Below are 15328 nucleotides of genomic sequence, written 5' to 3'. Positions count from 1 at the left end.
ATAATTTTGGAGAAGTTTGCCTCCAGATCCAAACTGTACAGCCTAGATTTCTCTCTCTGCTGCTAGGTGAAAATTCTTTTTCATCCTTTTTCTCATGTGCATCAGGGAGACTTTTCAGGTAAACCAGAGTTTTGAACATCAATCAAAGCAAGACTGCATATGCATGCAGTTCCATGTGGATTTAAAAGGTATTCTTGAAGTTTAGTGCATAACCATTTTGCTTATGCATAGAGAATTCTAAATCCTTCATATCCTTCAAGTAAAGTGTTGTCCATTATTCCCCTAATGACTCATAATTCACTGAATATTTGCAGCAGAAACTAAATACAGTATGCAATAAACATAGTAAACAATCTCTGCAGATATATTTGACCACCAAGGAGAGAGTAATAATGGGGGATAGATAGGGAATGGCTTTAGATATTTCCGGGAGACTTAAATATATAGCTATAATGCACAGTCAGCTAGAGAAGACATTGCTGCTTGAAAATGCAGAATTTCAGGGCTCCAGCACAGACTTTATACCTAGGGACTCCACTCCAGTGCCAGGTCTCCATTCTAGTGCCGTTCTTGGGTTCTCCAGTTAACAAAAGTGTTGTTTTTGTTGTTGTTCCCCCCTACACACCCTAACCCCACTCTGGCAGGTAAATCGCATTCGAACAAGAGACTTTGACTGCTGTCTGGCTGTTCCACTCATTTCCGAGGCAGGAGACAAACTGGACCTAGTCATTAGTCGAAACCCACTGGCACTTGCTGCCAATGCCCAACTCGAGGCCAGTGGGGAGTTGCCGGTCCAGCAGTCCTTGGATGTGGAGGTCAAAACAAGCATGCAGACACTCTGAGAATTCGAATGGAAGGTACCTACGGAGCCTGCCATGGTGGAAAAGCTAATGGATATCCATTGTGGTTTTCTGTTTTTTGCACTGGTAACTGTAATGCTGTATGTAATGTAACTTGTGATGACAGGGTGGGTCTGCGATTAGCTGTGACTTCTAGACCACCAGGCATTGCTTTGAAGGTGCAAGCTAAACCAGATGAGCAGCTTGGACCTTGGTTAATGCAAATGGTAAAATGGGCTGCTAATAGCAGAAAACAACATCCAGGGTAATTCACCTTGGGCAGGGCATCCTTCAGTCATCATTCAACTCCAGTAGGCCTGCGCTTTCGCAGTTTGTGGGTTCATGGAGGGTGGGTCATCTCCTTGCCCCTCCGACACTCTCATCCTGAAGGACTTGAGCATCCTTTAAACACACGGTGCTATTTATTTGCTTTGTTGTTTACTTTATTAGTCGCGTACAGTAAAACAAACTCTGGTGTTTTTTTTTAAAGGAAACCCTTCATTCCATGGCCTCTTTAAAACACTACCACTAAATCTGACATTGAAAATCCTCTTTCCATCTGATCAATCACCGACATTGGGCAGCATTAAGTCCCATTTAAAACACCTCTCAAAACTCACTTGCTAGTGGCTAGAATCACTTTCTTTTGAAAGCTAAATCCTTTTGATGGGTCAGTGGCTGTATCCCTAGTTGGAAATCCCATCCTCCTCACCCACCTCTTTAGAAATGCAAGGAGGCACTTTGCCTCCTAGTTGACTCCAAGACACGATTTGGGTTGTCTTTCTTCATATGTTTTTACAGAGCACTTAGCAGAACACAGCGTCCAGGAAAGCCACTGAATGGCTGTCCTAAATCACTAGCCCTCTTGTTCACATAGGCCATCACAGAGATTCCTCTCATTGAAAACCTGGGCTGTTCCTCCAAGTAAACAGCTGAACGGCATTCATCTCGGGCCAACTTTGGGGTTTCTTTTCCAGTGTTTTGAATAAATAAATCCTTGTTGTCTCCTGTCAAATGCTGGCATGAGAAGCCCTCTGCTAGATTGATGTTGTGTTTTCAGTTCCCAAGCGTGCCCTAGGTGGGTCACTTTAGTGCAAGTACAAGTGTGTGCACTTTTTTAATGTCTCTGATGGAATTTGGACACTTCTTTGTAGTCTGCCATAGCTGCCCTCCTTTGCCTATCGTTAACCTCTCTGTGGTTTGTAAGCATGATGCCTTTTTTGGTAGCTCTTCCTTGCCCCAATTCTCCCTGCACCCAGCCCAGCTCCTTGTAGAAGATATGGGTGTGATATTTGAATTGGTTTTAAAATCTGCCTGCAGCAAACTAGTTGCAATGCAACCAAGGGCGTGATCTCTTCCTTACTTGTCTTCAAACAAAAAATTGCCGGTACGTGTCAGTTTCTTCACATGGCAAATGTGATCACCTGCTCCATGTTTCATGTATTTGCACTTTATTAAGATTTATTTTTAACTGATGTCATAAGGGCCTGGTTTATTAGGGGATGGGGGATATATTTTAAAGAACCCTGCTTAATGGAACTGGCCTACTCCTCCTGCTGGGTCTCATTTTATTTATTTATTCTGTTGTTGTTGTGTATGCAGGACGCCATGTGGGTTTGAAATATTCATTGCTCCACCAAGGCAGAGCCATGACTAATTCCTAGGTCTGTACTCTAGCCAAATTGCAACTGTCTCTCACATCCAGCTCTGTGTAGGTGCAGCCATTTTCGTCTCAAGTATGCAATATCCCATGCCATTGCTGCCATAACTAGATAACGTGCCATAACTGATACTGCAGAGCATTGACAGTACAGCCGACCGTGTTTTTATATGCAATATTCTAAAAGGCAGAAGCTCAGTGTGGCTTCTAATGGGTTTTTAATGAAGACTTTTATTAAAGGCTTTAAAAAGAAAACTTGGTCCTTGTATCCCTTCCTATGCATTTTGAATGATACTAAAAAGGAAATGCATTACTTAAATGTGTATTTTTATCCATATATTAGAGTGTATTCCTTGTAAAGTATTTTTATATGCTAATTTTCTTATGTATCTATGAAAGCACAATATTTAAAGGTACAGCATTTCAAAGAATATTTTAGTCCTGTTTTGGACCTATTTGTAAATCTCTGTATTTAAATGGGATTGCAATGACTTTGATTTTTTTTAATTAAATAAATACAAGTGAAATGCATTCGGCCTGGTTCCTGAGTCCATTTCTGCTAAAGGATGGAAGCCAGATAATGCTGGCTGATTGGGTGGTCCAGCCTCCTGCCTCTTGCCGGTGCATGTGCTCGTGCGGACACAGAGCAGCCCAGCTCAGCTGGCCAGTGCAGAGGTGAATAGGGCCGTGGCCTTCCCCTCCCTTCCCCTTTGTGGAGATTTCAGTTTACTGGGCTGCTAGGTTGGAGCAATCCCTTCCTCTCCTCTACCTCTACCTCTACCTCAGACAGGGTCTTCTCTTGTCCCTGGGCCTTGTGGGTAAAGGTCCCTTGCACCTTCCCTACATGTCCGTATTTGGACCAGACACAATTTGGCTGGGAGTTTGACTGGAAAGCCATGTGAGTTTGGAGCTGATCTATCTTAGACAGAGTTCCGGTTGGAGAAATGGGCGAGCCTTTAGAGAAGGACACACATTCAAGGCCCAGAACTGAGTTATCTTTCAACATTCCTGGGATCCAAATCCAGGTCTAGCCCATCTCGAATGGTTACCCATGGTGCTGCGACCCCTAAAAACAGCCCTCGGCCTTTAGCATAATTTGGCACAGTGAGCTTAAAGGAGATGACTCTGCTATACCTTGGAACAAGCCGCGGATTCACACCCTTGAGACGCTTCACCGCATAACAGTGTGGCTGTAAAATGATACAAGCCACTAAGAGAGTGTCTATACGGCAATTCAAAACCGCGGCTGGCGCGTGACAACTGCCTCAGGCCTGCGGGGCTGTTAATTGCAGGCTCAGGCTGCAGCCTGGGCTCGAGGACCCTCTGAGGTGGGAGGGTCCCAGAGTTCCACGCCCCAACAGCTGCCCTGCAATTAAACCACCCTGCAGCCAAGCGTTGGCTAGGGCCAGCCATGGGTGTCTAATTGCTCTGTAGAGATACCCTAAGACTTATTCGGTTTGTTGGCTTGGGCAGTATAATTTCACAGCCACGCTGTTATGCTGGGACGTGTCTCAAGATTTAAGCATATGTGTCGCTCAAGTCAAGAGGAGCACGGGGGGGGGGGTGCTTAAATGCCTTGCTGGATCAGGACCAAAATGATCAGTGCCGTGCAGGATCGAGTCCCTGATTGCTCTGTGATAATTCCTCAGAATTTACTTAGGCTTTGTATGCAAATGTTTGTGGTCAGACCCTGGGGTGTCATTGCTACAGGAACCAGCTCTGAGCTGTGATCTTTGGCTGTCTTTCTAGGTAGCAGATTCTTTAGAACAAAAGCCTTTAGATGTTTGGCACCTGATACTTGGCATCAAAAACTGCCAAAGCAACGCAGGCAAACCAGAGGGCTCTGTATACACTGCATTAAAATCTTGTTAAATGTAATGGGGCAAATGTGGTGTCAGCAGTTGAGTAGCCTCTTAACCCCGCCTCCCTTGTACACAAGGTAAAAGTTACCACTAGCGACAGCTCAATGCGTGTGATTGACTGCCTTAATGTTTGGGGCACCTATCTGGTAACCAAATACACATTGCTGTACAAAACACTATTGGCTGAGCTGCTGGCTGTGGAGTGGCGGTTGCTTTATAAGGTCATGTGAAGAGTCTCCTGGGATTTGGGGGTCGTTAAGGAGCAATGGCAAGTATTCTGCCATCTGGGTTTGCCACACAAGCCGTGCCCAGCGGCTCCTTGACATGGGCAATGCAAGCCTTGGCTGATTTGCTGTATGGGCAGCATCTTAGGAGCATTCTGAACATTTATGAGCTAAATTCAGCCCTGGTGTGACTCCTTTGGGTTCACATGGACGTTATTACACCAAGAATGAATTTGGCCAGATGGGCTCCGTGTTTGAGGGCGGAGGATCATATGGCTCACCATTCGCTAGCCACCCTGGCCTAGGCTGTGACCAGGGCTTAGATCACCAGCAGCTCAGAAATGCGTATGGAGGACACTGTGGCAGGGAAAACTAATAAGGCACTTAAGGAGAAAGGGGTCAGAAAAGGGAAGCCTAGAGGGCACAATCACTGCCCAGTTTGAGATGCTGGCTGGCTGGGGCGCAGGTAACCGACCTGATTAACCAAGCTTTAAAAGAAGGGGGTGGGAGGAGTGTCTAAAATTTCATTTTCTTGTTATAATTTTAAAAATGTAGGCACAGGCTGGACACTTACCATTGCACCAATGCAGGTTCTGAGCATGGGCCTATTAACGACAGTTTTTGTAGGGTGCCTATCGCTGGGTGCCCCTCTCTCTGAAAACAAAACAAACCTAAGCTGCACAACTCATTTAAAGAGCTTTCAGCTGCTAAATCTTAGCTACAGAAGGAAAACTAGAAACAGAAACAAATCCCAAATCTGATCCTGATTGCAGTCACTGGTGTGGCTGCATGCCAGGGGTTGCAGAGAAGTGAGCTGTGGGTGTGAGAGAGAGTGAACCCTTATGCAGGCATGATGATTGGGGTGACAGATATACCTGTGTGGATGAGTGTTAATGTATGAAATTCTTCTACCTAGGTTGCCATTTGAAATGCTGCTGAAGAGAGTAATGGCAGAAGGTTGCTGCCCCTATAATAGTTGTTCAGTGAGCTGTAAAATGAACTGCTGAACTCTCTCGGTCCGTTCCCTAGAACATGTGATGTAGCGACTTGTCTGTCCCCTCATTGTCAGTCTTAGCTGAACGGCCCAGAACTGAGTAGTCTGTGGAAACTCAAGTACCATCACACAGTTAGGAGGTGGTGTTGCCTCTAGCCCCCCAGCTAGGTGGTGAATCAGGGTGCTGGTGCAGGAGCACTGGCTCTCAATTCTTAAGTCCTAGCCAGTATAACATGTTATGCGAGTGGGTGCGTGCGTTTACTGCGCAGTCTCCATGTCAGACAAGTCCAGTAAACTTTGTTGGAAGATGGGCACGTTCCATATTTTTAGCTCACAAACTCCACTTGAAAACACCAAGACAGTCTGTGATAGTTCAGAGATTTCACGACCAGATGGGACCACTGTGAGCACCGCATCTGCCCGCCTGTATAACACAGACCACAGGACTTCCTTGAATTGATTTGCTTCTGTTTGAACTGGAGCATATCTATGCAGCTAGCCCCTTTCTTTGAAAGACTAAACAGGAGCTGAGATCTGATTATCCAAGGCTTCATCCCAACTGACTGTGCCATTCCTCTCCACATGGTACTGAATCCAGTGAACCAGACGTGTTCGATAACTGTCATTTTTCAAACCATAGTCTGTATCTAATCCCAGGTTTTGTTTTTTTTAAGAAAATGAAATAGAAAAAATACGCCAATTTAACAGCAGGGACTTTCTTGTTACCCCATCATTGTCTGTGACTAAACTAATTTGCAGAAGTCTTGGCTCATAGACTTTTAAGGCTAGAAGGGACCATCATGATCATCAAGTCTGACCTCCTACCCATTGCAGGCCACAGAACCTTCCACTCACCTCCAACTCGTGTAATAGATTCCTCACCACTGGTAATTTCATTAGCTTAACTCCTGCATTACAGAGCTGTAGGGTCAGACTCCGCTTCTGGCTCCACTGGGCTGAACATTCAAAGCTAGAGAGACTTATCAAAGCACTCCAGCTGAGCTCAAGTGTCACGGCAACAGAATAGGCGAGACTTTCTAATGCAGCAGTTCTCAAACCATGGGTCAGGCCGTGACCCCAAGTGGGGGTTGCCTCATCAGCAGATGGAGCCATGGCAATCCCATACACAGGACGCCATTTTACAAAATGGCCTCCTCAACAGGGCATGACTTCACACGCACTGTATGCACACAGTCACGTCCCATGGAGGATGCTATTTTGCTGTACAAAAAGGCATCCTTCATGCAGCATGACTTCACACGTGCTGTATGTATGTATGTGAGGTCATGCAGTCCAAAGGATGCTGTTTTGTAAAGCAAAATGGCATCCTCCTTGTGGCGTGACCTTGCATGTACAGTGCGTGTGAGGTCACAGTGCATGGAAGGGACAATTTTTAAATGGCACCGTCCATGCTGTCTGGGGTAGTGGAAAACAACACATCTGAAAATGCGGTCATGCAGGGAAAATGTCTGGGAGCCACTGCTCTAATGCATCCAGATTCATATAAAACTTACAGATGAACACCGTGAAGGGCACTGTGCTTGGAACAGGAAGCTCGAACAGTCTGTGGAAAATTTCTTGTACTCACAGAATCATAAAGTTTAGGACTGGGAGGGACCGCAGGGCATAAATTGACCATTCCTCACAGGCATTTGTCTAACCTGGTCTTAAAAACCTCCAGTGACAGAGATTCCACACCCTCCCTAGGCAATTTGTGCTTAATTACACTGACAGGTAGGAAGTCTGTCATAATGTCCAATCTAAAGCTCCTTTGCTATAATGTAAGCCCATTGCTTCTCATCCGATCCTCAGAGGTTAACGAGAACAATTTTTACCCAGCTTGTAACAGCTTTTTATGTACTTGAAAATTATCATGTCATCTTCCCCTCCCCCCAGTCGTCTCTTACACTATTTCCTTCATAAACAAAGGCAATACCACTATATTCCCCCTTCTGGACTTCCAGTGCTTAATTACTAAAGAAAGCAGTGCCAAGGCTCAAGCAATTTTTTTATATTCATAACTGATGCAACAAGCCTAGAGATGCCAGGACTCAGCCTTCGCACAAAATTAAGCACGGTGGACGTCTCTGTGTCTGTCTTGCCGCCAAGAGGCTGGTCGGAATTAAAGAAATGCTTTGATATTGCTCAAGTTTTCTAAGGCCAAACCAAGCCTTTTTATAGGCAACTCTTTCTCCAAAGCCCTCACCTGTAGCAGCTCCCAAGGCTCGGTTTTTCTCCCCAGGCTCCTTCAACATCTATCTGGAAGCTGATGTGACATCATTCTGTAGATGACACCCAGCACCACAGCCGCAGTGTGAATGGTAAACATCACCATCTTCCTGCCGTCTCAATACTCAAAATAGCACCTGGTAGAAGAGCAGCTGGCTAAAGCTGAACTTAAGGAAAGAGCTGGGGTGGGGGAATCCAAAGCAAGGAAGTTGTCTGGGGGAAAACAAGACTGAAATGAAGCAAGTTGGGGGAAGTCATCCAAAAACTTGGAGACGTTATGAATAATCATCCTCTGTTCGGAGGTTGAGTTCACCCATGGCTAAGTCTAATAGTAGTATAGCTGTGAGGACCCAACTTAATGAAATGTTATTAGAACGTATCCTATTCTGAAAGCTATTTGAAAGCAAAGCATGCATCGTGTGTATTTTGCAACAAGCACTGAGTATAACAGGCTCTCCTGTGGTTCATTGAAACTTAAAAATAACTGAGACAGATGCATTAGATGTATAAAGGAAAGATTTATTTTGTTATAAGGTGATTACAAACTCCAGCTAAAAAAGCAAAGATGACTTAAAAATATCAATTTTTATCTAAAAATCAAAACAGAGAAACTGCAAAATACAAACATTTACTGTATCCACAAAGGCTAGTTTTAAGGATTGAATTACACTCCAGGATCTTATTCAAATACAAATAATCCTGCTCAAAACAAAACAAAAAAGGTTTAACAATTATTGTTAAGGTTTTTAAAAAGTTCAGATGAGTTATTCAAGAGGACACTGAAACATCCTCACTCTTCCATGTGCTATTTATCATGTACTGTAGTCACAGTTATTAGGAATTTAAATAAAAACAAAACTCACCACCACCACCACCACCACAACTGTTTTTAGCTAAATACATCAAACAAGATGGACCACCACTTTTAATGTGAAGTCCCTGGAGAAATATCAGGTAACAATCACAACATCACATTGAAAAAAAATCCTATCAAAACCACGATCATTTCAGAACAATACTTTGATTAAGCCAATGCTGAGAGAACAGCCTTCCGTTCTTGGACAGGAGGAAATGATGAACGATCTCAATTTGTCCCTCACTTTTCAGTCTCCCAACAAAATCTCAACATTGGTGTTTTGCCACGTTCTCTATCTTAAAAAACTTTTCACATCTCAGCTGCAGAAGATTTACAGATAACGTGTTCCAGGATAAAGAAATCAATGACTAGCTCTCATTATGATTGCTTACTGTCTTAGGCCAAATTTCCACTGAAATTAAATTGTCCATTGAAATCAGTGAGAGTTTAACCTGACCAAGGCATGCAGCTCAAGGTCTTATTTTGTACACGTGGCTTTCTTTCTTATGTACAGTGTTATCAGCTGTTGAGTGATGTTTGCTTGATAGCTAGGGATTTGATCTGATGCTTTGATGTCCTTCTTTAGTAACTCAGAATAAACTAAAGAGTGATACCTCACAAAGCTGTAAACCCAATGTGTCCTATTTAACGTTAATTCCTCTGTAAACAAATTAGTACAATTAGGAGCGTGTTCATCCTATATTAAAAAATGAATAAATATAATAGATTAAAGGTTATGTCCTAGTAGTTCCTGAATGCTTCTCAGCTGGTTAATAATAAACTTTAATTCTAACTACAAGGCTTCGGATTTGTAACTCTGGAAGAAATGGGCCAAAGCGGTGCTGTTCAGATCCGTAGCTGATCTCGTGTACAATTTGGGGGTATTGTGGATCTGGGAGTTCAGTTCAGCCTATTATAGAGGCAGTCATGAATCTTATCCTAGGTTCCCCAAAGTCCAGGGTGGTTGGTTCTGAGATTTTATTTCACAGCCCCATCACTAGTTAAAAAGAGGCAATCTTGGCTCTTTGAGGTTTAGGCTTCTCACCTGTGAATACTGATTAACCTTTCCCACCCTTCCTCAATACACTACTGTGAATCAGCAAAAAGGTGGGGTGGTGTTGGCGCTGCAGTGCACACAAAAGAGCTTCTTTTTTATCACGTTTTCTTTGCCAGCAATACCTGATCAGATCATCTCCCTAGAATGACATAAATTATTTGCAGACTGGAAATAGAAGCACTTCCTCTAAGTCTTTATTAATTGTGGTGGGGCTCATTTAATATCCTAATTGAACATAGTTGTTTTGCTACAGAAAGTTTGCAAAATGCACTGAATTTCCTGGATGTGACGGGGGTCGGGCCAGCTTTCTTCCAAGTGTACTTGAAATGCAATAGTAGCCTGTATCTTCCACTAAATACAACTCTTAGTTAACCCTTTGTTTGCGTTTCCCCACCTGATTCCCACAGTGGCCATAAGCCATAACCAGTTACTCTCAGTGTTCAATCCTTCTCTCACTGGAGACAAATGGCAATTATGCTATTGTTATCAGTGGGTAGGGGATTTGAACCCAATTATGATGAAGACTGACATAACCAAATTGTCAGTTCCGCTCAACAACATACAACTGACTGAGGTAAAGCTGTTAGAGGCTTATCAGCTGGACATATTCCCTCTTCTTCAGATCTAGAGATATTTGGGACAGAGGCTGAGTAGCCATATCTATCTGCAGGTGAGAAGGTAGGGCACACACTACATTTAAACTAAGCCAGCGTTCTGATCAGCCACTGTTAATGCGATTATAATGCTGATATAAAATGCTCTGCTGTTTGCTTGTAAAAACCTGCAGACATTTTTTTTTCAAGTGCATTAGTGCAATTCAGGTTTTGTTGAGCCTCTCTTCCCCACCACCTGAACCCACCTTCAACAGCTGTGCTTCCGCTGCAGCTTGGATACCAACATATTTTAAAGGGGTACTACTGTGCTTTTTTATCTTTGTTTGCTACATAGGAACAGATCCATTGTGGATCTTGTATCTCAAGCTTCAGAGAGAACATTTCTAAGCAGTCTACTGGTTAAGGGAGTATACCAAATGCCTCTTCATGAAATCATGACTTGTGATAGGTGAACTGCAAGTGTGTGGAAGGTTTGGTTTAGATAAGAATCCTAAATTTCAGATGATTATTTCAACTGCTTTGGTCTGATCTTGTGAGAGCAAGCTTGTCTTGTGAAATTTTCAGTACTTCTTGATTTCAGCAACGTTGGAAATACTGCCATTTAAAACCCAAAAGAAACCACAAAGCATGGAGGTCCATGAAATGTTAAAAAGAAAGACTTTTTTTTTAAATGTGAAGATTTGATTTAGAAAGTTTGGGCCAACGTCCTGGGTATTTCCCCCCTTAATCCAAAGTTAGATCACCTATGATTAGTCATGATATTTTAATATTTAGTTCCTCTGCTTCATAAGACAGGTAAAATAGGTCACACATTTCTACAAAATAAATTACAAAATTAGTCATGGTTGCAATCATAAATAGATAGAAAGCAAAAACTTGAAAGAACCATTTACAGTTTGTTTTGTTTTTGTTTTAATTTGGCAGAATATAATGTTGAAATGCAAGTTTACCACCTGGTAAAATTCAGAAATCTGATGAAGCATTAGGGAAAATTCCAAGATGCTCATTGGCACGCAAAACCATGGGATGGCAAACATCTTTCTGGGTGACTGTTTTACAGAAATGATTCAATAGTTTTTCATTAATCTGGCCCTTCCTTGCAGGCGGGATAAATAACACAGCCAGGGCCAGAGACACTTTCACCAACAGAATTTCAGTGAGGTCGTTGCATATGTGTATGACACTTTCTCTTGGAACATGGAAGCAATTGATTTGAATGGCACAGTTTGATTCAAAATGGAGCTAAGCACTCATACTTTGTAGTTTTAAAGGTGTAGTATTAACCCTCTGGTTCCTAATGCAAATCCACCCTCCACAATGTGTGAAGCAAGGTTAAATATCCATTTCTGACTCATTAGATACTTTTCACATGTCAACCTTCAAACTATTTTTCTGATTAGTGTCTCAGATATACATCTTATCACGTATATGCACACACACAAAATTATCAAATTACTATAATTTACGCTAACTGAAGCAAGGAATATAATTTGTGGGTTGCTGTTCAGACCTTAATGCATGCCATTGTGCCTTATAATATATACAACAAACTATGACATGATGCTGGGAAGGATAAAGGGTCTGCTCCAAAGTCCACTGAGGTCAATAGGAATCATTCCATTGATTTCAGTAGGCTTTGGATTACGTCTTATCTGTTTCCACAATGGCTAGCCTATATAACAACATGCATTATAGAGTTTTTAATTTACTTGCCTTACTTTTGCTAGTTCAAGGTAAAAAGTTTTAACATGGGTTTTTGGTTTTAATTGTTTTTTTCCCCAAGTAAAATTCTCAAAATCTAATTGTGGTCTTGTTGGCTCAGAAAATTTTTCTGTTTAGATCTTCCATGACACCCGGAGTAGTTTTAGATGACTATTACCATCAGGCCAGTACCTGAGATGTGATATTTGTTACCACAAATTACAGAAGTGTTTAATCTACAACTTTCCTAATACAGTAATTGGAAAAGAAACCAAAAGCAATATGGTGTTGGCTGTTTTTGTTGCTGGAATTCAGCCCCCTGACTTTAAAAAGCAGACTCAAACTATAAAGACTCCCAAACTATACAAGACAATTTTTTGGTCCATTTCTTATTTCTAAATTGCCTTTCTTTTTACACTAATGCCAACATAATCAGCATATGTTTGTGCTGCAATGACCAGTTAGTGCATGACCTGAAGACCTCGATGTAGCGCAAAAGCTTGTCTCCCTCATCAACAGAAGTTGGTCCCATAAAAGATATTACTTCACTCAGCTTGTCTCTCTAATATCCTGGGACTAACACAGCTACAACAGCATTGCATGTAGTTAGTGCATGGGCCATTTTTAAAAAAAATTTCCCACGTAGGAATGTTAAGAACTAGATATGTTCCCATTTAAACTGCAAAAATCTACCACTGAGAAACTCAACTGGCAATAGTATAAGCAGGCACAGACTCTGCTGCTGAAGCTCCCTCAGATCTCTTTGCCTAGCCTAACTGTGGTACTACGATTAGGAGGATTATCTTCCAAGTACAATACCCAAATGGAAAGGGCTGCATTTCTTTAGCAAGCCTCTTCCTGGCATGTGGTGAGGTTTATGAAACAAGAGCTGTCCAGATTTTTTGAAATTCTCCAGGGAGCAAATCTCAACTGGAATTTTAGACCTAGCCTAGGGTTCATAATATGTGAGCAATGGGCAGTTTACCAGCAGCCATCCAGCTTTTAAAAACTTCTTTAGGAGCTTTGTACTTCAGTAAGTGCTTTTTTCTTAGTCTAAATTGGAATGGTGCGTATGTTTTTAACCGAAGAAAATAAAAGTTATGTAATTTCTTCTCTTAATTTACCTAAAGCCATATTTTACAGGAGGTTGAATGCCTCCACCGTTCATCCCCCATAAATGCATTTACCTAAAAACAAACTGGTGGTAGAATGATCCTGTGGCAAGACATTCAGAAGACCTGAGGTCTAGTCCGAGCTCTGCCACTGAGTTACAGTAACCCTGGACAAGTCATTTCCGCTCCCTGTGCTGGCTTCCCCAACTGCAACCAAACTAGGAAAATAAATAAATAAATAGGGATACCAATCTGAGGTACATAGATGAAAAGCGCATAGGTGTATTATTATTTTAATGTAATGACTGTTATTAAAAATATGCCTGGTGCACAGTATATAAGTGGGCTGCTTTGTTCCTATTGTAATGAATAACCTGCTGGGTTAAGCTTGGAGCTATCACTGTCCTCAAGATATTTTTCTTTTGTGATCAAAGCCCAATATTTAAATATTTATTTTTAAAATTCCACAGAAACACACATGCTGCCGCTCCGTAATGCAGACCTTCGTGCTTTCACATGCTGCTCCTAACATTCTAGTCTGAGAAAGTGCACATTTAACCCAGTAACACCTCAACTAACCTACGGTGTGCAGGACAAATAAAGGGCGTGTGCACAAAACTCCTTGCTTCAGGCAAAATGTCTTCGGTAGGCAATAGGTATTTTGTCTTCTACTGTGACAGGGCTCTTTACATACAACTCAGGAGGGACACTCATCCTGACAGGGTATTTAATTCCTAACTGTATCTTTTGCCCCTCCCTCCCCCCAATTTCGCTCCTCCAGCTGAACAGATATATTTTTTTTTACATGGACCATAGCAAAGGTAACATCATGACTCAGAAATCTGTCATTCACTTTGCCTGAACCTGAGGAAGAAAGCACTACACCTTTGAAAAACCAATCTTTTTTTTTTCTGTTTCTTTTTTACAATTTCTCTCAACAGAGCTCACTCACAAGTTTTAGCGTTTACCCTGTTCCCAACCACACCAGCACCTAAAAATTGCTTTCTGAAATGTGAATATATTGCTGGCAAGAAAATCGATTCAAGTGATAAGATGTATAATATTTAGAGAGCTATTACATATGTTAAAAAATAACCCAATGGTAGTAAATTCCTGTAATAGGCCTAGTCTGATATGAAAGCTCCACCTCCAGCGAGAGGCTTCTGCTGTGATTACCCTACAAAATATGTAAAAAAAAAAAAAAAAACACAAAAAATAACTTTCTCTGTGAGAAATAAAAAAAAATCCTAGTGCAAATATAAAGCTCTGTAAACCCGGTCCTATGAGAATCTATGGTTAGTAAACGGCAGTTAAAGCAGGTTTATCCTCTCACAGAGAGAGCTCACATCATAGTCTCCACAATGACATGAGTTGGCTTAATCAATCCACCACTAGGAGTTCCATTGGGGCAGAACGAGGCGGTGCTTTCTGTATCTTTGGCCCACCGATTCACTTCCCTAGGGGCAGCCACTGCTTTTATTCTCTGAAAGGGAAAAGACAGCAACATCCAAGGGTTAGGAAAAATGGCCACATCAACCCTAACAGTCAGAGTCTAGAAAAGTGCATTCTCATAAAAGAGTTCTCTCCAAACCATCTGGAGCTTCTTCTTAAGGGCTTAATCTTGCAGTCGCACAGTACTCACTGCCACAAGCAGCCCCATTGACTCTACCAAATAATCTTCCTCACTGTCAGGAAGTCCACTTTCATCTTTACCATTAAACCCAGTATCTGATTTTGGCTAGCTCAGCCCAGTATCCTGATTCCAAGAATGGCTGGTACCAGAAGCTTCATAGAGGGGTGCAAAATAACTCCAGTAGCAGACAAATGTAGAATAACCAACCTGCCCAGTAGGGAGCTTCCTTCCTTATTCCCTTCAGTTTGTAGTTGGTGTATGCTCTGAAGCATAAGGAGATATATCTGCCTAAAGATATTTTTAATCCTACCTAATGTGACTATGAATCGTCTCATTATCCATGTAAAAGTCCAGTCTATTTTTGAGTCCTATCAAGCCTTTGACCTCAATTAGAGAAGGAAATCCAGTATCTTCAAGGCCTGGAGCTCAGAGAAAAAGAGTCCTAGTAATTCAAGACAGGTTGTGGGAATTACCATCATTAGAAATATTCAAGCCTAAACTTGGCCATCACATATTGAGGGATGCTATAGGAATAATGGAAACTGTA

The 15328-nt window shown here is 42.0% G+C and overlaps 2 protein-coding genes across 7 annotated transcripts in view; one reads left to right on the top strand and one right to left on the bottom strand.

Annotated features, from left to right (window-relative positions):
- The window catches only part of GRIP2 (glutamate receptor interacting protein 2), a 416235-nt gene extending 413211 nt beyond the window's left edge, over nt 1–3024 (top strand). For all 4 annotated transcript variants that reach the window (XM_067544336.1, XM_067544338.1, XM_067544339.1 and 1 more), the window contains one exon: nt 645–3024. In XM_067544336.1, the coding sequence (XP_067400437.1) occupies nt 645–842 (198 nt within the window). In that variant the 3' untranslated portion in view covers nt 843–3024. The remainder of the gene's footprint in view (nt 1–644) is intronic.
- A 5282-nt stretch (nt 3025–8306) lies between these two features.
- Nucleotides 8307–15328, bottom strand: part of SLC6A6 (solute carrier family 6 member 6) — a 69401-nt gene continuing 62379 nt past the window's right edge. For all 3 annotated transcript variants that reach the window (XM_067544334.1, XM_067544333.1, XM_067544332.1), the window contains one exon: nt 8307–14631. In XM_067544334.1, coding sequence (XP_067400435.1) covers nt 14491–14631 — 141 coding nt within the window. In that variant the 3' untranslated portion in view covers nt 8307–14490. The remainder of the gene's footprint in view (nt 14632–15328) is intronic.

The sequence above is a fragment of the Emydura macquarii genome, unplaced genomic scaffold, assembly GCF_026122565.2.
Source record: "Emydura macquarii macquarii isolate MOO-44397 ecotype Brisbane River unplaced genomic scaffold, CSIRO-AGI_Emac_v2 contig_968, whole genome shotgun sequence".
NCBI lineage: Eukaryota > Metazoa > Chordata > Testudines > Chelidae > Emydura > Emydura macquarii.
Note: the sequence above shows the minus strand (reverse complement) of the source record. Positions and strands in the feature narration are given on the sequence as shown.